General features: G+C 45.2%; 1 protein-coding gene across 2 annotated transcripts in view; it reads right to left on the bottom strand.

The window, feature by feature from the left end:
- The window catches only part of LOC125929475 (voltage-dependent L-type calcium channel subunit alpha-1D-like), a 272,934-nt gene that overhangs the window by 10,238 nt on the left and 238,736 nt on the right, over positions 1-23,960 (bottom strand). For both annotated transcript variants that reach the window (XM_049640712.1, XM_049640711.1), the window contains exon 4: positions 3,842-3,981. In XM_049640712.1, coding sequence (XP_049496669.1) covers positions 3,842-3,981 — 140 coding nt within the window. The remainder of the gene's footprint in view (positions 1-3,841; positions 3,982-23,960) is intronic.

Raw genomic sequence — 23,960 nt, 5'->3', positions numbered from 1 at the left:
TTTTTCTGGCCTTCGAATTTCAAATTATTTGTGTCTTTATAAGTTAGGGTTCTTGTAGACACTATAGAGTTGGGTCTGGTTTTTTACATATAAAATCTGATAAACTCTGGACTCTTATAAGGATTTAGCTGGATTTAAATCTACTATCTTGCTGTTTGTTTTCTGTTTGCCCTGCCCATTGTTCCTCTTTAATTCATACCTGACTTTTTTGAATTAATTGAACTTTTAAAAATTCCATTTAATATCCAACATAGGCTTATTAACTATATCTTTTTATTTTTCTAGTAGCTGCACTAGGGCAAGTGTCAGCAAAAATCTATAGAGTGTCAGATAGCAACTATTTTAGGATTTTCAGGCCACAGGATCCCTGTCACAACTATTCAACTTTGCCATCCTAACACCAAATAGCCAAATAGATATGAGTGAGTCTGACTGTCTTCCAATAAAACAATCTTCCAAAGCACACAGGAAAATACTTTGTCAACGTGAAAAATAAAAAAGGCAATAAACCATATTTGGCTTACAGTCTAAATTTTGTCAGCCTGTGCTCTAGGGTTTACAATATATATCTTGAACTTAATACAGTCTACTTTCAGATAATATTTTATCATATTTACCACCAACTGTATAAGCTCTTTTCAAAAGTACTTGGCTTTTTCCTTCTTTCTGTCCTTTGTGCTATTGTTGTTACATATTTTACTTTCATAGAAGCTGCAAACTCCTCAATACATTGTTACTACTTGTGCCTTAAATAATCAAGTACTTTTAAAGAGATTTTAAAACGAGAAAAAATTTTTTTTTATTTACCCATGAATTTACCCTTTCTGGCATTCTCCATTTCTTTTTAATAGATCCATAATTTCTACCTGGTTTCATTTTCCTTCAGTGTGAAGAAATTCCTTTAGTAATTGTTGAGATGAGGGTTTATTGGTGGTGAATTCTCAGCTTTGGTTTGTCTGAAAAAGTCTGTTTTTACTTCAATTTGGAAAGATATCTTTACTGAATAAGAATTCTAGGTTGACATTTTCTCTAGTACTTTAAAGATCTCTCTCTATTGTCTTCCAGCTTGTATGGTGCTGATGAGAAGTCTAGGGATGTCTTTTTCTCTGATTACTTTTTCAGATTTTCTCTTTATCCTTGGTTTTGAGCAATTTCATTATGATTATGACATACTTTGATGTAGCTTTCTTCATGTTTACTTTGCTCGAGCTTTGTTGAGCTTCTTGAATTTGTGAGTTTATGTTTTTCATCACATTTAGAAAATTTGGAGTCATTTAAAAATTTTTTCTGTCTCTCCTCTATCTCCTCTCCTTTGAGACCCCAAATATACATATGTTAGACCACCTGATATTGCCCCACAGGTCATCCAGGGCATGTTCAGTTTTTCTCTGTCAACATTCTTTGTGTTATTGCTAGGTCTTCAAGCTCCTTGATATTTTTCTTCTATTGTATCTAATTTGTTATTAAGCCAATCCAGGGGAAATTTTCAGCTCTCAAAGTCCCATGTGGTTCTTTCTAATATTGTCCCATCATTTCACATTGTGGCCATGTATTCCTTTAGGTCCATATACATATTCATAATAGGTATTTTTAAAGTCTTGTAAAGAAATTCTCTATTAATTCCACCATCTTTGTCATTTGTAGGTCTGTTTCTACAGATGGAATTTCCTCCTTATGGGTCATATGTCTTAATACGGCTATAATATTTGACAGAATGCTGGACAATAGCTAAGTATCTATATTTTGTCATCTTCTTTTAAAGAGTTTTGAGTTTTGTTTTCGCAGGCAGTTTGTTTTGCACCTCAGTTGGCTCCTTTTCAGGCTTCTTCTCAACCATTATTAGAAAGGAATTCAGGTGACCATTACTCTATAGCAGGGGTTGGCAAAACTGTTCTGTAAGGGGCCAGAGAGTAAATAGTTCAGGCTTTGTGGACCTAAACTACTCAATTCAACTGTGTAAACAAACACGTGTGACTATGTTGCAATAAAACTTTATTTACAAAAATTTGTGGCAGGCTGAATTTGTCCTGGTGGCCATATTTTCCCAACCCCTGCTACTAATGGCCATTCTGGGCTCTCTAATGACAGTCCAGGGTGTCTATTGAGGTCCTTCCATTCTTGCTGGTCATAACTTGAACATCTCCCAGACCTGTGTGAGCTCTAGTTATTATTCAGCTTATAGTCTCCAGCTTTTCTTTTTCTCCCTAATAGCATTATTTGACTGGCCTCATGGATTCTCACTCCCTGTAAGTGTAGATTACACTTCAGGCAAAGCTCAAGAGGACTCCAAAGCATATTTATGGAGCTCTTTCCCTGAAAAGCCCTTTCCCTTCTCCTCCCATGCTACACCTGTCAAATTTCAGCCCCACTGGCCTTACTGGATTCTTGTCTCTGTCTCCTCAATGCAATGAGACCACCATCTCTGTTCAGTTACATGTCTTTGTGTTCTTCTATAGTCTGAAAAATATCTCCAGGTAGAAAGCTGAGGAAACTGTAGGGTAGGGATAAAAGAAACGGAGCTAAGCATCTCCATCCTGTAGCTGAACAGAAAGTCCTGGGTCAGAAGAGGCACAGTGAGATTGTTCCAGAACCAAGAGACTTGCAAGGCTCCTGCTTGCCATTCCTTATTAGAGTTCACCAAATACAGGAAGGTACGGACATACCTACTACCTGTTCACTTTAGCTGCACTACCTTTGTGGTAATACTGTAGGCACCATGTACTGTGGTGGTTTTTGCAAAAGCTGACTTTTTTTTCCCTTAAGTCTAATTATCCCACTGGGCCACCATTTTGGATCCCATTTGAACTTTCTAGGTTTGAAAGAGCAGGCTTAAAATTTATCCCACTCTAACATCCAGCTGTCTCCCATGAAAAGCCAAAGTATTCATGATTTAAAAAAACAACCCATAAGAAAAATTACTTTGCTCAATTTCAAAAGGCAGTTGAACAAAGTTATGGAGATGAAAACAGAGAGGTCATTTAACGATCTCTCTGTAGGACCAAATATAATTTTAGGAGCAACCCACTTTACTGCTAGATAATGAAGACTCTATGAAGGGATAGATCTTCTTTTCCTATCTGGGTATTTGGTCCAAAGGCCTAGCACTCCTCTGACACAGATTCAGTTTTTCCTCTTGCTGGCAAAATTTCCAGGTGTGGAAGGATCAGAATAACACAACACAGGCCACTGTTTTTTAATACCCTCCTTTAACTAAAACTGTTGGTGTGTCTCTTCCTGTGACAGGATTTCAGAATAATGCCTACCTTCTCTGCATTTTCCAGCTTATTTAATTTCATGCCAGATACCTGATATTATTCAGACACTTGTTTTGTTATTTCAAATGGATGGTAGCATGCCAAAGTTTTTCCCACCAGTCAGCAAAAAAAAATTAATAGCTTTGCTCAAGGGATGTTAAATAGCAGAGTATCTCACTTCTATGAAGGATTTATTACTGTTTTAGTGTTTTGTGTTTTTTTTTAAACTAACAGAGTGCTAAGTGTAAGAGTTCTACTCATTTGAGTCTAACCACTAGCACGGCTGGCCTGTTTGTGAAGACCCAAGGCCTTGTAAAATGAAACCCTCTTAAATCAAGAGCTTCAACTTCCTTCTTTAATACACTACTGGAAGGGAAGTAAAAACAATGAGGGGATTCAAACTGGTCTCTTCCCAGAGGCAGATAGCAGCATCACCCATCACTAGCATCACTCCAAAACACTCCCGGCAGGTTCCGGCCACAATTGCTGGCAGAGAGGAGTAACCATGTTCCCTCAAAAGACTGTGTTTTTCATTGCTCCATGCCTCCCATCTTCCAAACATTTTCCCCAAAATAAAAGGGACTTACCCTACTATTACTATAACAAAATCCAGTAAATTCCATCCATTCCTAACATAAGCATTAGGATGTAGCAATAATCCATATGCTATAATCTTCAAAAATGTCTCGACTGTAAAAATAATCAGGAAGGCATATTCTACTTTTTCCTGTAAAGAGAAACAAAAAGGGGGGGGGCGTGGAGAGAAGAAGAAAAAGAGACAGGAATTAGATTCAACATCTCTGAGATATAAGCATTTTCTCCAAGCAAAGTTTTATTATGAGAAATGGCACCATTAACACAGCACCTGTGCCAGGAAAGCGTTTTAATTCTAACACTGAATTTCTCATAAGCAGCTAAGTGTAAAACACTTTTCATTCCAGGCTGCATGACTGCATTTTGCCACCTGCCCTGATGTGTGTGCAATGAGTCTGCCTAGGACATAACGGGCATGTTTGTTATTTGCACACATTTGCAAAATGCAGCATGTTTTCCTCTTGAGATTGCCAAATTAGGCCCAGAAAAGCACAAGGGTACAACAAAGATCTCAACAGTGGCTTTGAACAGAATGTCCTTTGGACGAAGGGAAGGTGCATCTGCTTTGACCCTCTCTCTTCCTCTTGGGTTTACACTTGATTTCTAATCCAGGGTCCTCTTTGTCTCAGAGCAGCAAGGTGACCTTGGCAAGTGCCTCCTCTCCTCTGGACCTAAGCTTCCTCACCAGCACAGAAGGGGAGCATATTCAGGATGGCAAATCCCCTGCCTGCATACTGGCATGTGGCCTCTCCCAGCTGACACTGCCAAGTGGTCGCCATACACCGTCCCAGGGAGCCTGGGTTCAGCCTCTGTGTCCTTCCCTCCTACCAGCCCCAGCAGCCATTCCCATCTGGCTGCCCAGATCTCTGAGATTCAGCCCTCAGGCTAGGTGACTCTTAGAATCCTTCCCATTCCAATTCATGCAACTCTGTGAGTCCAGAGAACACATCCATCAGCAGGTCTAAAAATGTTGACTCCTTTCCTCTTTTATAAAGGTTTTCTTTATGCAGCTTCAGCTTTAATAGAAATACCAACCCACTGGGATGTGTGCAATTAATTTTATAAGAGGCATTCCCTGGCAAGAGGCTACTTAATAACTCAATGAAAAACCATCAGCAATTAAAACTCTTCCACGTGGGCCATAAAGTCCTCCACAAATATTAATTCTACCCTGTGGGACCTGAGGAAAGTAAGCAATACCTTAGGAAAATGGAAGTCATGGAATTCACTTATTAAGATGCCCAGTGCAAGAGGTCAAATAAATTTGGCTCAGGAAACACTCAGTGAGCACCTATTCTACACAACAGACCCCATACCAGGAGCCAGGATTAGAAAAATGTCTCCACCACGGTCCCCTAAAGGTTTAGTCTGGTGGGTAAGGGAAGGTTTCAAACATAAACACTGAGAATGTCCCAAGACAGGTAACTGAAAGAGCAGTTGTACATCTTGAGCACTCTGACAAGGCCAAGGGACTAACTAGTTCGCTCCTCCTTCACCAGGACTTTGCTTTGCTGTATGTGACCACTACTAGGTGGGCTAAGCCGCCCTGCTACCAAAGTGCTACCCTTCTGTCACCTGGCCTGACCTTCCCCACGTTTCGCCCCACATCCTCCCTCTTTACCACCAGAGCCACCGTCCAACCACTGCTGGACTCCAGCCTTCACCCTCATTCCTGACTTCCCACTGGTCTTGCAAAAAGCCAGTTCATCAGTTCTTCCCTCCCGTGTCTCTGTTGTCCTTAACCTGTCCTCCAGAGCTCCCTTTTATCTTTGAACACCATCAGAGAGGTCTAATAAACTCTTTTGTGATGTGAGTTAGTCAGAGTCAGTGTGTTTTCAATGTATAGAACCTCACTCACCCCAACCTCCATACCCATGCTGCCCCCAAAACTCTCAACTGGTCCCATCCTCAGCCTAGCTCATCCCACGTACCCAATACCCTTCACCAGACCGCCAGAACCCTCCTTGACCAGGACCCTTCTCCTTCCACACAGTCGTGCCCTCCAGACACACGTGAGCCTCCAAACCTCCAGCAACTCCCTTCTTTACTCTCCATATTCCCTGTAAGCCTCACACTAGGACCAACTTTGCTCCTGGCTAGGGAGGAGAGATCCCGGAAGGCTTCAATGGGGGCAGTGAGCGCTATGAGAGCTAAAAGGAGAAAGCAATTCTGTTACTTGAACCAGAAGCAAAAATCCCTGAAAATACCAATTCACTGTACTCAAATTAGACCCTGACCACCAAATGTAGATTGTCAATATGTTTTCAAGACTTAGAATTCTACGCGAACAAGATAAGCTAAAAACAGCACGCTGGTTTTACAATTCCTCTTCCCTTTTTATCCCTTCTGCTTTATTTACTAGGCCAGACAGAGAAAAAAGGCTTTTGCTGCCATCAATATTCATAGCAGTTACATCCCTACGTCAACACAGTGCTATACTTTAGAGCAGAAAAACAAGGCAGGGAACAGAGAGTACATCGAGCAAACACAGCTTGTTTTTCCTCTTTGGCTTTTATTTGTAAGTAATATTGCTATAATAATACAAGGGTCATTAGTATAACTGAATTGTTTAGGGTTCTTTTATATCCTCTTCTCTTGTCCTCCTCTCTCTCCTTTTAAAGAATTAGGTTTCTCTTTCCAAAAATCCTTAGTGCATTACTTGATGGAATTGATTGTAGGAAATACAACTTTGCTTTAATGTGATTCTTTATTACAGAGACTCTACCATGATGCCAACTGAACCATCACAGCCTGGAGAGCATACTAGACCAGTTTGTTAGAAGCCAGTGTCGTTCTCATCCCCAGCCATTTAAAAGGACTCCTATAAAACAAATACACCTCCACAGTAAGCAAATGCAATATAAAAAAAACTTTTGCAAAACAGCAATCATGGGAAGGAGAGGTAATTATTTACATCACAAAAGAATTGTTCATTTGAGAAAAGAAGGTTGAGCTGGTAATTTGAAAAGGAAGTCCACCAGGAAGGTCAGGTTCCTAACTGGGCAAGGTGGGAATATACACTCAGTGGAAGGGACCCAATCAGATGTTGCATAGAGAAGATAGGGAGTCTGTGGCCCAGACAGAGGGAAGCACAGAGGAATGGGATGACTGAGGAAGAGGCAAGCAGGAACCCTCCAGAACTAGACATGAAAGGAGGTATCCTGGGGGCAGGGCTGCTTCATAAAAGCTAACAGCCTCAGGCTAAACAGAAAGATAAAATGATTTCTGCATCCCAGTCTCCCCTCATTTGCCAGGCAGGGCCACATGCCACCCAGCCACCAGCAGGATTCTTCTCGCTGGCATGGGATCCTGGGTGGGCAAAAGCAGCCCAATCTCCTTTTAAAAAAAACACCAGTGGGGTGCCTGCGTGGCTCAGTCAGTTGAGTGTTGGACTTTTCATTTCAGCTCAGGTCATGATCCCAGGGTCTTGGGATCAAGCCCCATGTCAGGCTCTGCACTGAGCGTGGAGCCTGCTTAAGATTCTCTCTCTCACTTTCTCTCTGACCCTCTATTTGTGCCTCTTTCTAAAATTAAAAAAAATTTTTTAATTAAAAAAATTTAGGGGTGCCTGGGTGGCTCAGTAGGTTAAGTGTCCAACTTCGGCTCAGGTCATGATCTCACAGTTTGTGAGTTTGAGCCCCACGTCCCGCTCTGTGCTGACAGCTCAGAGCCTGGAGCCTGCTTCGGATTCTGTGTCTCCCTCTCTCTCTGCCCCTCCCCTACTCGCACTCTGTCTCTCAAAAAAACCCAAACATTTAAAAAATTAAAAAAAAAACTAAGCACCACCAATTCCTCTTAACCAGACACTACCCTATGTATGGATGAAAGTCACCCATGAGACCACAAGCCACCAGAAATAAAGGTTCCAAATCTAATTCAGAAACCTGATAGATCTTCTTTGAACACTGAAGCTTCACTCTGCAGAAGGGTCTCTACACAACTAAACCATACACAGGACTTTGAGAAACTGAAACTGTCAACTAGCAATGGGTGGGAGATGCCAGGATCCTTAATTACACCCTGGGTCTCTCCTTTCCTGCTCTCAGGGACCCTTTCACTAGTACTGTAGTATGAACATCCACCCACCCATCCATCCATCCATCCATCCACTCACTCACCCATCCCTGGGCACCTGGGCCCTCCTCAGAAAGCCTGATGTGTATCTTCACAGAGTTCCCAACCTGCTATCCGAAGATAACAAGGGCTTGATGAGGCAGGTGAGGGTCAACTCTTTGCTTGGGTCATCCATCCACATGGTCCCAAATCTTTGGCAAGGCTCTCTTGGCTGACACCCTGATAGTAGCTGCTGCTCCTTTGCACACCACTCCTCTCACTCTGTGGGTCCCAGGCTCTCTACTGGCAGGGGTCATCTCTTACTGACTTTGTAATCTCAGCACCCAGCACCATTCTAGAGTATCATACATAAGGTACTCAACAGGAAGTAGAGAAGAAAAAGAAGAGAAGGAATAGAGCAAGAAAACCAGACTTAAAGGGGGCTAGGAAAACATGAGGTTTTGTGATCCTAGCATATGTACCAAAAAGGGAAACAATGAAGCTATGTCTCTAAGTTGCCATTAACCCTTTCTAGAACAAGCTTGGAAGAAATGGTCACACTGCTGAATCAACAACTGATCCTGATGTCTCATCTGGCCCTCCCTTTCAATCCTGACCTGCACCCCCAGGTAAATTCCTCAACCTTCCTTCCCTAGCTTCCTCTTCCAGCTTTCTTCTCTTCCACGAGAACCCAGCCCTCCATGCGAGGGGTCACCCTGCTTCCCCTTCTGGGATGCGCACCCTCACGTATGGAAACTCCCCTCTCCAGAGTGAGTACACAACCAATACAGGACTAGAACAAGCCCAGCCTGGGGCAGCGGAAAGAACACAGGGCTCGCAGCCACAGCATCTGTTTTCTGCCAGTCCTGGCTCAGCCACCACTTCAGGCCCACGCCCTGTTCCCTCTTTCTAGAATGGTTCCCCCATCTCACTTTTTCATCAGGCTAAGCTCTACTTGTACTCCAAGGCTCGGCTGAAATAACACTCTCTCAGAGAAACCTTTGCTGACCTCCACAAACTGAGGGCCCACTGTTAGATGTCCTCATGGCCCATTATACATCTTCATGGCCCTATTCACAACCAAAATTTTAATATTATCTCTTTAATGTTTGTCCTTCCAATAAATGAATTTCTATAAGATCAGAGACTATTTCTATTTCATGCATCATTGTATTCCCAAGGCTTGCCATAAAAATACTCAATATTTATAAATGAATAAATGAGCAAAATGAGAGGTTTTGACCAAACATTATTCACCATCCCTCCCTAAGAAGTTCCATAATTGTTTTAGTCTGCTCAGGCTACCATAACAACATATCATATACCAGGGGGGCTTTAAACAGCAGAGGTCCCTCATGGGGTGTCCCTCAGTCAGATAAGTGACCAACTTCAGCTCAGGTCATGATCTCGCAGCTCGAGACCCTCGTTGGGCTCTGGGTTTATCAACAACTCGGAGCCTGGAGCCTGCTTTGGATTTTGTATCTCCCTCTCTCTCTGTTCTTTCCTGACTCGTGCGCTGTCTTGGTCTCTCTCAAAAATAAACAAACATTAAAAAAGCAGCAGAGATCCCTCACAGTTCTGGAGACTGGAAGTCAGGGACCAAGGTGCCAGCTAATCTGGTGCCTGATGAGAGCTCTCTCCCTACCTTGCAGAAGGCTGACTTTCTGTTATGTCCTCATCTGGCCTTTCCTCTGTGTGTGTATGTGGAAAGAGATCTCTCTCTACCCCTTCTTTATTTTTTTAAAATGTTTATTTATTTTTAGGAGAGAGACAGAGTGTGAACAGGGGAGGGCAGAGAGAGAGGGAGACACAGAATCTGAAGCAGGCTCCAGGCTCTGAGCTATCAGCACAGAGCCCAGTGCAGGGCTAGAACTCATGAATGGTGAAATCATGACCTGAGCTGAAGTTGGATGCTTAACCAACTGAACCACTCAGGTGCCCCTCTACCTCTTCTTATAAGGGCACTAATCCCATTCATGGGGGCTCCGCCCTCACGACCTAACCACCCCCCTCCAAAGGCCCCACCTCCTAATACCATCACATTGGGAGTTAGAATTTCAACATATGAATTTGGAGGAGGGGCAGAGGGAAGGGGGCAGCAACATGCAGTCCATAGCAATAATCTCAGGGCCCCCTTGGTTTTGCCCTATTCCAGGAGAAACGTCCGTAACTAAAAGTTAGGGAAAAGCTCTTCTCCATAACCGCAGTTTTTCCTGCTCTAATAGGCCAGGCTGGGCTTTTCCAGTCAGAGTAAGGAGCACATGCAAAGGCTAATCATTCAAGGGTGACAAGAGCACAGGGGTGAGGGACAGGCGAGGGTGGGGACACGAGGTCTCGTGGGCCAGGCTACAGGGCTCTCTCTCACCGGGAGAACCAGCAGACTGAACCAGACGGTCTCTTCCAGCTCTAAAACTACAGTTCTCTACCACCTAAGGAGCAAAATCTGGACCTTGGCTTCACAGCGAGGTTCTGCAAGGCCCAGATATCCCCGGGGAAATTGGCCAACCAAAGGCAGCAGCTGTGCTGTCCAGGGGCTGGGTCACTGAGGTCACTGCAGCACATCCAGGCCAGACTTGCCAAGGGACGCTCCCGCAAGCTGCCATGAACATGGCAGGATGGGACAGTGGGGAGCCTGTGGGAAGGTGGTTACAGTTTCCGTAAGCAATTCCACCTCTAGTAAAAGGGCAGTGGGTGAGCCGCGGGACAGCGGTCAGCAGGCAGGCCTCGGCTCGGGGCCACTTAGATGTAAACAGAGGTAATGTTCTCCTCTGCAGGTATTAATGAAGTATGTACCTCTGGCCTCCAACGGAGGTAGTTTAATGCCCTGTTTACAAGAAGAAACTGGCTGCAATAGACGGTTGCCTTCATTTTTCTTCACCTTTGGTTTAAAAGTACAAATTTTAGATGACGTTTGTGTCCCCTGAGTCCAATGTCAGTCTCCACAGCTGAGTCACCCTGGTTGAGTCATCTACCCCTGGGCTTCTCTGCTTCCTCATCTGTAGAATAGGAGCAACTGTCCTCACTCCACCCACCCAGGCTATGGTGACAATCAGATTAAGTGGAAGGTGGGAAAAAGTTCCACAAATTGCCCCACACCCCACAATCAAAGGCCCTCCGAAATGAAGACAGACACGAGGCAGCTCTCTCAGTGGCTGGGAGGTGCCATCCTCACAGAAGGCTCTAGAAACTCTCTGAAGATCCAGTGAACCCATGAGCAGCCAGACAGGGAGGACCCTTGCCCGGTGAGAACAAATGGAGGAAGCCAGCTGGATGGCCTAGCTGACCCCGCCATGGAGACCAGCCTCAAAAAATCTTGTTTGTGGGAGGAAAGCAGCATCACACCTGGGGTGGAGGAGGCTGACCGGGCATTCTCTCTGGAAGCGGCTTCCTCACTCACTGGCAGAGCAGTGCCAGTTGCTGCTTTGAGGCCACACCTAGCTACACATGGCTCCTACCACCCAGGAAACTGCTGGGGTAATAACAGCACCCTGTCCTTCCTCTGAGAAGTGCTCCTTTTCTACTCTCAGTCCAGGAGCTACAGGAGTTGGCATGTGGCCCAGGCTACTGGTTCAGGGACAGGCATGTGACCTCACACACCAACCAGGTCCAATGAGAGCAACACCTGGGATTTTCACTTCAGCAGCCAGGCAAAACGTTCTGTCATTGGCACAGACTTGGCTCTGAGAGGCGGGAGGCCTGGAGTTACCAGGACACAGAATGAACCACCAGCAACAAGAAAAGCCAAGCCAAAAAAATGGGGAGAGAGTCAAACAGAAAGAGAATCTCAGAGGCCAAGCACCTGGCTCTGATGCCTTTGTGAGAGCCCCTGAATCAAGTTGAACCTGAAGCCAAAATTCTCCTCTCTGGCCTTGGGCTTTTCACAGTTATAAAAGCCAATTCACTGAGCAAGTTCGGGTTGGGTTTTTGGTCAGTTACAAACAAAAATACCCTAGCTAACTACATAGTGATCCTACAGGGTCACTTTGCTTCCCTAAAAGTTAAAGCATCTAAGAGAAACTTCAGGCACTCATTTCTCAAGAGATTTAACTCCTTTGAGGAGTCCCTTTGACCCACAGGCTTAGGGATGATTTTCTATATATAGGACCCATAAGCCCTGCAAGCCGTTGCCTCTGGAACTTCATCTAAGTTGGGTCTTCCAAATTTACTCCTTTAAACCCATCCATTCTCTGTTGCTGTCTTCAATTCCAACTGGTTTCCTGCACTCCACACATTCCTTCCTATTAACTTGATGCCTCAGACTTGCCTTGCTTCCCATCCTGCCCATGCTGGGACCTGAACTGTAAGTCCCCTTGGTAGTGGGTGCATTCTGTAGTTGGCAGGCATGCGCTTCCTCACCCAGCTCCAACGCCAAGGTTCTGCCCACCTCCACCCTACCATGCTTGGCAGTTCTAGCACCCTATTTCAATTCAATTCAACATTCATAGGGTATCTACTCTATACCAGGCACATTCCTGAGCACTGCAGAGTCAAAGATGGCTAAGACGTTTGTGTCCTAAAGAAGGACATCATAGGCATGTATAAAAATTTCAAGACAGGGGCACCTGGGTGGCTCAGTTGGTTAAGCATCCGACTTCAGCTCAGGTCATGATTTCATGGTTCGTGAGTTCAAGCCCCGCATTGGGCTCTGTGCTGACAGCTCAGAGCCTGGAGCCTGCTTCAGATTCTGTGTCTCCCTCTCTCTCTGTCCCTCCCTCCCTTGCTCTCTCTCTCTCTCAAAAATAAACAAACATTAAAAATTTTTTTTTAAATTTCAAGACATAGCACATGACAGTCAAAGCCAAAGTAGAGTACTGGGGATCTCCTGTGTAGAAACAGAGGGCATGGAGCCACTAATTGTGTCTAGAGCATTTGGGAAAGCTTCTTTAAAAGTATAGGACTATGTCACATCCAGGAGTGCCTGACTGGCTCCATCAGTTAAGTGGCTAACTTTGGCTCAGGTCATGATCTCACAGTTCATGAGTTCAAGCCCTACATCTGGCTCTCTGCTGATAGCTCAGAGTCTGGAGTCTGCTTCAGATCCTCTGTCTCCTTCTCTCTCTGCCCCTCCCCTGCTTGTGCTCCATCATTCTCTCTCTCAAAAATAAACATTAAAAAAATTTTTTTAAGTATAGGACTGTGTCACACCTAAATTCCTCCATATGGCATCCTCAAGGACCTCTACAATCTGTCTGTGGTCTACCTACCAACAACCATCTGGTATCTGTTACCCCACAGGGTACAGGGCCCCCACTCTACCCCACCCCCTTCCTCCCCCTCTGCTCCAATCCATCAGTTCCCATAACATCCTGCACATATGCCATACTCACTAGAACCTCTGGTCTTTGTGACTGCTCTTCTCTGTGACCCAAAGCACTTCTGTTTACCTCAATCCTGTTCACCATGTCAGGGAAGGATAGGAAGCTTCATATACTCTTGAGGCCACGAAATAGAACAGAGAAGGGCAGGGCACTGCCCTGTTTCCAGGTCCTGGTCTAGTTGGGAAGGAGAACCCACTGATGTGTTATCTTGTACTGTTTGTAGATTGTCAGTACCTATGGGCAAGAACCACTGTATTTACTTCTGCAGATTCTCCCACCATCCCAAGAAGACTGAGCCTCAATAGACACTGTGATGGCATCCACCACAAAGAAGAAAGAGAAGAGTCATCATAATCCCAAGGCTGCATTGCTGAGTCCTTGGGCCAACACCCTGTCTCACCATCAGGGTGCAGTGACAGCAGCTCTACCACCCAGGCTAGAATCCCTTTCACCCTCTCCTACTTGGAGATATAGTTTTGCTTTCTTTCCAACCTGTGTTGGCCTTTATATCCCATTCTGACAGCTTGGGTCAAGGAGGATGGCAGGAAGAATATGTGCCCTGTGTAGGGCTCATCAAAGCAACCTGCTGCCTCCCTGGGATGTAAGGGGCCTGGGTCATGTCACAGCTGCCAAACTCCCATCATTCTAGAAAAGCCACATTCTTAGCATTGGTTAGTTTGCATGGCATGAGCCAGTGCTCCAACACATCCATCTCCTTGGCTATGAACAAAGAAATGAGCAAACATTTCAAAATGGCAGGAACTGAGTAAGCTTAAAACCAAACATTTTCATTTCACAAGAAGACAGTCATTTCTTTTCTCCATTAACACAGCTAAGGACAAGCTTTTCAATTCTGCATGTAGTTAAATTCCCTGACATCTGAGTTACAGACAGAATCTTGTCTTGTTCCCCTGGTGCTCGCTCGCGTCCCTGTCAACATGCACATATGATGCCACGCCTGGAACTGAGGAAACACCTTCCAGTGTCTTACCTCAGCTGACCCTCCAAGCTATGGGGTAAGACAGGCAGAGAAGGGATCACCACTCCCATCCACACACAAGGGTCACAGACACCGAGTTACTTCTGGCCATGGGCCACAGCAGCAGCAATCGTGCCCTCTGGTGTGAGGAGTCCTGACCACGCCCACCTTCACACCATCCTGCACCTGTCCAGTCTTCCCTGCTCTTCTGTGCTGTTCTGCCTAAGTCAAACCAGGATGTTCTCATCTTAGGGTCACCCAGGCAACCAAGACACCATAAGAATGTGCCTTGGAGGTCCCGGCTGCTAATTGGTTGGTGTTGGTACCTGGGGTGAGGCTGCTCCCACGTAAGAAGTGTACAGTCACCCGGAAGTACTTTCATCTCCTACAGGGGAGGCAAAGAGCCCCGGTGCAAGTTCTGGCTCTGCCACTTACACATTATAAAGTGACTCTACCTTCCTCCTCAACACAGCTTCTTCATCATAAAATGGAGTGAGGGCAGACACTGCCCAGGGTGCTCATTGAGTGTACATGAGGCAACACGTGTAAAACACAAGAACCAGAGTCTGCATGTAGCACACTCCATGGACGTTGGCTCTTTTCATTGTTGTGTCTATGTAACGTGCCCCTGCACAGCCCTGGCCGCCACCCAGGAAAGGCACAGGGCTTGGCATAGAGCAAGTGCTAACTACTTACTAAGTTAGCCCTGGGACAGTGGTCTAACTCCCAGCGAACCCTGCAGGTCCACACATGCACAGTGTAGACATCTCTTCCAGGTGGGCTTGCTCTGGTTAGCACGGGCTCCACCTTGAGGGAGAAAGCTGCCTCATCTACACCTGCTCCTACACCTTCCTACATCCATGTTACCCCCCTCCCTTCACTGTGAAGGCAAAACAGCAGATGTCTGTGGGGCAGTGGGGAACAGGCAGCACTCAGCTCCTCAGCTGTTACCTTCCACCATAAAAACCACATTTGGCGATGAACAACCCTAATTCACGGTCAGCTATTTCCCAGTGAATGTGCAGAGAACATAGATAATTTCTTTCAGAATAAATTTATGAATCAAAGTTTAAAAATACATAAAGCATGGAGTCTATAGTTTAAAAATACATAAAGCATGGAGTCTATAATTGAGATAAAGTATGTAATCCATTCACCCAGAAGATTAATAACCCCATGCCTATAATTCACCATTATTTTAGAATTAGAGAGTAAAATTAAGTTAATTTAAAAGACATGGGTGGGTTAAAAACCAGGCACCACCCAACCGTGGCCTTGAAGTGGAAATCAATACACAGTCAATGACTAAGCAGAATGGATTCTCTGCAGACCCACTCCACGCTGGAAGTGTCACTGGCATTGATCTGGTCCTGCCAGTCAAATGTCTCCCTCATCACCTCACACCTCCTAGAGGCTGGAGGAAAGGCTCTGCACCACCCCACCAAGCTCACGAGCCACTTGGGCTTTCTACAAGCAAGTCCATCCCCAGGAAGATGGGTGGCTCCAGAAGCAGATACTAGAGGAGTCTATTTGGTAAGGTGGTGAGAGCTATTTCTCCAGACCTAGCTCACAATTCCGCTGTTCTTTTAAAAGTAAATTTTTGTTTAATACCTGCCAAACTCCAAAAAAAGAACTCTAAGCAGCAAGAATATGAAAATTTGAAGCAGGTAAGAAAGGAATGCTATGTGGCTATTTTTTTTTTTTTTGAAAGGCAGCAAATCTATATGGCAAGGCAAGGTAGGATGTCCACAATACATTAGCACAGGAATAACATGAATAGGATCCCCTTGATGTCTGAAAAAAAATCTCTTAATAAGCTGGTCTACAGTGTAGACAGCCAAGAGTGAAGAGGCTCTGAGAGTGAGATCACGGGGGATTTCCTCTCTACTATGAAGTATCCCTGATTCATCAGTCTTTCTCGCTGAAGATCTTTCTACTTTTTTAAATTTTTTAATGTTTATTCATTTTTAAGAGAGAGAGAGACACACACAGAGAGAGAGCACAAGTAGAAGAGGGGCAGACAGAGAGGGAGACAGAGGTTCTGAAGCAGACTCCAGGCTCTGAGCTATCAGCACAGAGCCCAACACAGGGCTTGAACCCACAAACCATGAGATCATGACCTGAGCCGAAGTTGGATGCTTAACTGACTGAGTCACCCAGGCATGCCAAGATCTTTTACTTTAAAATCAGCTGAAATTCTAAATATTTAAGATAAAAGAGTAAGCTGAGAAAGAAAAATTAACAAAGAAAACGAAAAGAAGCAGGAGTGGGGCGCCTGGGTGGCTTGGTCGGTTAAGCGTCCGACTTCGGCTCAGGTCATGATCTCACGGTCCGTGAGTTCGAGCCCCGCATCAGGCTCTCTGCTGACAGCTCAGAGCCTGGAGCCTGTTTCAGATTCTGTGTCTCCCTCTCTCTCTGCCCCTCCCCTGTTCATGCTCTGTCTCTCTCTGTCTCAAAAAAATAAATAAACGTTTAAAAAAAAAAAAGCAGGAGTAAGACCATTACACAGATGTACACTGTGAAGACAGCTTTATTAGTATGTCTCTGAGATTTCTAAATGTTAATGGGAAAGGAGGAAATCAGACCAGTGACACAAGTCACCTTCTCCTTTGAATGAATTGTTTCTCAGCACAGAAAAATATTTCACCAGAGGATTTGCACAGAGAGAAGAATCCACTGACAATACAAATTGAGCACCAATTATGGGAAGTAAAATAACATTTGCCTGTCTTCGTGGGATTTGTACTGTAATAGAGAGAAGACTTTTTAAATGAAATGTATAGGAAATTAATTTTGGGATTTACAACCAGCAATTTTTGAAAAATGAAAATAGAATGAAAAAACCAGAATGCATAGAAAATAGCAGAATTTACTAAGAGTAAGTATGTTTTCTTTTTTTTTTTTTCAACTTTTTTTTTTTTTTTTTTTTTTAATTTTTGGGACAGAGAGAGACAGAGCATGAACGGGGGAGGGGCAGAGAGAGAGGGAAACACAGAATCGGAAACAGGCTCCAGGCTCCGAGCCATCAGCCCAGAGCCTGATGCGGGGCTTGAACTCACGGACCGCGAGATCGTGACCTGGCTGAAGTCGGACGCTTAACCGACTGCGCCACCCAGGCGCCCCAAGAGTAAGTATGTTTTCATCAAACTTGATGTTTCAGATGACAGACACATATGTGTTTGGGAGCTACAATGTAAAATGTATCTATTGCTGTTGGCCAAGGTTAAAAAAAAAAACTGAAAAATACCAGCTCTAGAGGCCAATAATCTGGACCCACCAGTGGACACCAATAGGGATAAAGACCCACCTGGGGAATGGCTCATAAAAGAGACCTGAATGGGACAGGAGGAGGATGACAGCCCCCTGGGCCCTAAGCCTGGGGGAACAGGTCAGAAAGAAGCAGGACAGGAAGCATGGGGCATCTGAAGACCCGGGCCATAGGTCCCCGCCCTAGAGTGGAGTCTGTAGGTCAAGGAGGGTCAACAGAAGCTGGGTGTCACCCGATTCCTCAGGCAGTCATGGGGCTGCTTTGGAACAAAGCTGTTAAGGCAAGGGACATTTGACTTATGAGGAAACACCAAAGAGAAGAGGCTCCTCTTATCCAGCTGCTGTACAGAAAAGGGGACCAGCTCAGATCAAAGCCCCTCTGCAGTTGGGCAGTGTGTTTTTGTGTCTTCATTTACTGGATGAGATGAGTCACATGGGGAAGTGACCTCGCCAAAGAAGACTCTTATGAGGAAGCACAAGGCTGTGGGTAATGAAGAGCACGCTCAAATCCCGGTTCTTAGCTCCAGGGAAAGCACCGAGATTCTCAAGCAGCAGAATCCTCACCCTCTTAGTGGGGACACCAGCAATGTCAGGTAATTCAGGGTGAACACTGATAGTGGGAAGTGCCTGGCACATGGTTGGCACTCAGTAAAGTAGCTGCTGTCACCCTCGTGGTTGTGAATTTCTCAAAGTATTTCTGTCACATAGAAAGAGATGAGGCGTGCAGAGGACCTCTTTCCAATCAAGGAATCAAGGGCAGGTTCTGGAAAGTTGAGCAATCGCTTCACCTTATGTTGCCACCATGCTGAGGCTGAAGCGGGTGCACCAACCCCACCGCCACCATCACTGCCATCGTGCCCTATGATCAAACATAGTATTGGAGTCTCAGAAAACACAGGAAAGATCACAAATAAACAAAGCACCTTGAAATCACAGCCACTGAAGTTCAGTTTGGCTTTCTGAAAGCTGAAAACTGTATCTATCCTGTTAATTCGGGCATAGGCAGAGGCCTTTTTAATGGTTTCATAATCACTAAGATCAATCATCATTTTAATAATGATTAGTGTTAGAAAAGGCAACAGGCTTAATCATAACTGCCTCAATTCAAAATTCGTTAACACTCTGTGACCAGCTGAAATCATTACACTGAGCCCTGTACCTCATAAACATGTCTCCTAAGAGAACTACCACACTGCTTAATTTCTGTACTCTATTTTAAAGCTGCCTCAACAGGTCAGTACAGTTCACCACCCAGAGTCACTGCTGGATGAAGTTCGCGTCCGGGCAAACTCAAATCACTAGGATCACTTTGAGACATCTGAACATAGTGAACCACAAGAGCTTAAACAGCTAAATGGATGCTATTTTCTAAATATCTAGGTCCATTATTTATAAAACATCCTAGAGAGTTAGGATAAAATGGAGCAAACAAATACAGGTTTTCCTTTAATTACAGTAATGCTGGTGAATCAGATCTCAAATGTCTGGAAATTGCTACTTTCTACAGCTTGTGATTCTGCTCAAATGCCAAACTTTAAAAAAAAAATCCAAATCCAGAACAAAGAGTTCAACTGTAACATCCAGTCTTGCCTTTTTTTTTTTTAAATAGCCCAGACAGAGAAGAGTCCAGAGAGAGAGAGAGAGAGAGAGAGAGAGACAGAGAGAGAGACAGAGAGAGAGACAGAGAGAAAGATACAAGATAAGATGAGCTCCCATGACGGCCAAGAAAAGGTAAATAGATAGGGTCTGAAAGCTGAGTGGCTCTATCACCTGCACTCCGTAAGTCTGCTACTGACTTTTACAACCAGACATCCATAAGCCAGGACAAAGAAAGCAAAATCTACCTGGATGACTCCTGGGTCCCAGTCCTCAGCAGGGCGGCACAGTGAATTTGGAGTCAGACCGCTGGGGTTGAAAGTTCCCATTTGGTTCAGCTATCTAACCTGGTGCGAGCACTTCACCCCCCTGAGCCTTGGTTTCCTGGCCAGCGAATGCATTGTCAAAGGAATAACCAAGATCCTGTGCAATGTCCAGCACACAGTAGGCACACAAGAAATGGTTGTTATTAGGAGACTGGGAATGGAGGCTAGCAGTGCAGGTGGTGACCTCTTTTCTCCTACAATAAAAGCTCTCTGGATTGATTTCCTTTTAACCAGTGCAACTGGTGAACGGACATTCTTTGACCCTTCTGGATAAAATAACACCGAATGCCCATGCCATACTGAACTCACTTGGCTCCTAGGTCAATTTCTAGACAGCGTATATGTTTTTGTTCCCAACCATTGCGTTGCATGCTTACCAAGAATTTGTTATGTTTGCTCCCAAGTTTATATCAGGTGGACTACCTAAGTGAATACAGCTCAGAGTGATGATACAGGAGTGTAAACAGAGTTGCTGCTTCTATGAAAAACCAGGCTAAGTCCTCCAGAAGTACTGGGAAAGGATGCTGCTGATGGTCTGTTGTTGAATCGGGCAAGAGTGACATGGCAGACAAGATAAGGGGAAGCATAAGCTTTTAGCATTGCTCTAGCTGTCTTCTCAAAGATCTAAGTTCTTACTCTATTTTTAAATAAGGCTAGAAATTGTAGGCACATTATAGGTGTAGTTTATGCAAGAAAGAAGATGGACAATCTTACCAGTACACGCATAATACTCAATAAAAGCCTTTGCCATACTCTGGAAGATTGACAAGTAAACATCCATCGTATATTCTAGGTTATAACAATCTTTAAGATGTATTTATATGCTTTTATTTTTTTCAGTTTATTTATTTTGAGAGAGAAACAGAGCATGCAAGCAGGGGAAGGGCAGAGAGAGGGAGAGGGAGAGAGAGAGAATCCCAGGTGGGCTCACTCTACACAGGGCTTGATCCCACCAACCGCGAGATCATGACCTGAGCCGAAATCAAGACAGTCTTAACCAACTGAGCCACCCAGGCTCCTCCTTATAACAGACTCCTTAGAATAACCAACTTCGAGGTCAGATATAAGAGCGGGTGCAGGAGGAGGCCAGGGTTCACTTTGTCCTCAGCTCCCATCTGAGGTCTGGCATGTGACTATGCTCACCATGAGTTGGTCTCTCGAAACGGCATCACAGAGTGCAGACGTGTTGTCAGTCACCAGAAATAAATATATCATATTGAAGTATATATAATGAAACAAATACATGAAAAAAATATATTGCTCTTATGATAACCTGTGATGCCCAGGCAGAGCACCGCCACCACCCGTGTAGCTAGGCTTCGGTTCGCCAACCTCCCAAGGTTGAGTGCTAGGTCACCACCTCTTGCTCAAGTAGGGGGACGTGCTCATGTGCACGTGTGGTGGTAGTGTCAGCATTACTTGCTGGCGTGAGACAAAGGACAGGATTGATGCACTGTGAACCAGCATGAGAAAGAACACATACGCACTTGAGCAAGACCTATGCGTCCTACGTGGCAGAGGGGGATGGCAGCCGCTGGTGCAAATTCACGATGGGTTAGAATTTCCCCAAATCACCCCAGTGCCGACTGCTGCCTCCTGACCTTCACTGTGACTTCCATTAAATTGTCAAGAATTCTTGCATTCTAGATTTTGTTCTAAGTTCGATACCTAGTTCCTGAGCATCTGCTGTGTGTGAGGTAAAGAAAAGAAATAAGGTTTTCTCTCAAGAGTCTACATACATTTCCACAGATGGGCTCACTTGCATTGGGGGAGACTGAAGAACAGAACAGCCTGACCTTCCATCCTAGTCAGTGATCACTGAAGTGGACTTGTGTCCACATGAAGGCAACCAGGCAGGGAGTGCCACCTTTTGGAGCCACATTAGACTATCAGTGACACCTCAAAACTTGTACCTCTCACTAGACTAGCGGTTGGCAAATCCCAGCCCACAGACCAACTCGAAACTATAGTTCTAGCACAGCACGTTTGTTTGTTTGTGTACTGTCTGTGGCCACTTTTGCATGGGCCACATAGCCTAAAATATTCACTGTGTGGCTCATTACAGAAAAAGTTTGGTGACCCATGCTGTACCCTTAGTGCCCATGAGACAGAATGCTCTTAGCTTTCACTTCTCTGCCAAAGAAAGAAAAAGAAGCCACTAGTGATTATCTAGCTCTGATCCTTCTTCTAAGATGAATAGTGTAACATATTCTGCTTACTAGCTAAGGCAGGTGTGGGATACTAGCAAAAATCTACGCACACAAACGTTTTTAAAAACGGGTTCCGATAGTCCCTCCTTGCTGCTTCCTGTGAAAATATACAGGCACTAAAATTACAGTGACCACTGAGGCTTTTCAAAACACACACATGCACAGTCACATACGGTGCTCAGCTTTGTTTAGAGGTACACACTACAATTCAGAATCCCAAGCACTAAAGAAACCGCTACTTAGGGATTACTTTTTGAAAGGCCTTGAAGGACTTGATTCCCCATTATTCCCAAAGAAGCTTTCAGTTTTTACTCTGTATTTAACCAAAGTTCCTACGAGACTATAAAAAAACCATAGCCACTGTGAAAATTAGTTAAAATAATAGTTTCTGCAAAATACTTTAAGTGCCATGGCATTCATCCTTTAGAATCGGGTTAAGGAGCACTATAATTTGGTCTGTCAGCACCGATGTTAAGCATACAGCAGACCCGGAACAGAGCACGTTAACTCTCTAAGGTTTGGGGAGATTGTAATAGCCTTAAATAAGACTCAACATCCTTCCTTCTACAAGAAATTATCCTCAGACTTGACAAATAACACCATCACAGAGAGAACACCAAAGCCACCAAAAGATAAATGTCCTAAATAAAGGGCACGGGTGTGGGGCGCCTGGGTGGCTCAGCTGGTTAAAGATCGGACTCCTGGTTTCAGCTCAGGTCATGATCTCACAGTTGGTGAGTTTGAGCCTCGCATTGGTCTCTGAGCTGACAGCACAGAGCCTGCCTGAGGTTCTCTCTCTCCCTCTCTCTCTGCCCCTCCTCCACGGTCTCTCAAAATAAATAAACTTAAAAAAATAAATATAAATAAATAAAGGGCATGGGTTCTGCATTTGATACTTGCACATGTGTACAGATAAAGTATAACAGGAAGTGGAGGTAAGGATAAAATTCTTCACTTTGTACTTTTTTAAAGCTGGGTGAGAGATTTCTTATTACTCAGGTGTTAGGGGACAGGGCTCCCCACTAAAAAGAAGTATAAAGTGGCTCATTTTCTAAGTAACCAACAAATAGGACTGGATGTTCCCCTCCCAGGGCTTACCGAGCCAGCCCTCCACCCACCTGCCACCCCCATGGCTACAGTGTGAAGAGGCTCGATGAGGGGGACACAGAGGCATCAGGCTGTCAGCCTTGTGGGGATTACAGTGTCGGGGATGCCTCCCCTTCCTAAACCCATGTGACGTGGACTCAGAAGAATCATAAAGATGGTCATGCCTGCAAGAAAGAAAAATTAGCATCTTATCCCTCCAGGGGACCCTCGGCCTCAGCCACAGTCCTAAACTGCTGCCTTCCCCCTTCCCTGAACAGGAAAAAGCCAAGTGGCAGGGCAGTCATCACGCCAGCTCCTGGCCTGGCAAGGACCCGTGAGCCTCCCGTAAGCCAAGCAAACCCCACGGGGTTCTTACTAGGCATGAGCCAGCTCTGGGACCTCACCCAAGGGGGCTGGTCACCACGAGAGGTCAGTCACCATAGTGACAGAGGCTGTGAAGCAGGGGTGAGGGAGGAGCGAGAGCCACACGCCCCAGGTCAGTGCCCCTGAGGTGGGGAAGTCTCAGCAGACCTTCCGCAGAACAACGAACGGAACGCCATACCAACCCCGTGGGGGCACCTGCACCTGGAGACCAGCCAGAGGGAGGGTCTGCCACCCAGCCCATTGTAGCTACAGAGGCCACAGGGTTGAGCGGGAAGAAACACTCCATCATGCCCAGTTAAGGGAAAAGGTGCTTGTCCTTCTCTCCTTCCTCATAAATGGAGGACTTGGAGTGGCTGTGGGGCAGGGGAGGTAGGAAGGCTGGCAGGGGAGGCAGCCGTGGGCTGGGGGAGCCCTGAGGTTAAGACACCAAAGGGTAACAACTGAAAGTGACCGGGAAGTTAAGTCTGCCCAGGACCATGTGAAGAAATGGGGGAGGGACAGTGGTTGGGGGAGGCGGAGCGATGCACCAGCCCAGGTAAAGCAGTGATTGCAAACATCAAACCGTCTCCTGCGGGATGTGTGATTCTTCAACCAATGAAATAGACATGGCTAAACTGAGGAGTGCAGGGAACAGACTTCTCCAAGGTCACCAACCCAGACAGTAGCTACAATGAAACTTTCCCCTGCATGACGACACCTGCTAGTCACTTCATCCATGTTTGAGGGAAAAAAAAAAAATTAGAGGAACTGGCTCAGGCCCTCAGGTCAGGTTTCAGGCCCTCCCTCCTTGAAGACTTTTCCCAAGAGCCTCCTTCAGGCACTCCGGTTCACCATTCAGCTGTTTCCCTCTCATCTCTTTCTCCACCTTCCAGGCAGATTGCCTCTATCATCTG

This window comes from Panthera uncia, chromosome A2, assembly GCF_023721935.1.
Source record: "Panthera uncia isolate 11264 chromosome A2, Puncia_PCG_1.0, whole genome shotgun sequence".
In the NCBI taxonomy this organism is placed as follows: domain Eukaryota; kingdom Metazoa; phylum Chordata; class Mammalia; order Carnivora; family Felidae; genus Panthera; species Panthera uncia.
This window is presented reverse-complemented; position numbering and strand designations above follow the sequence as displayed.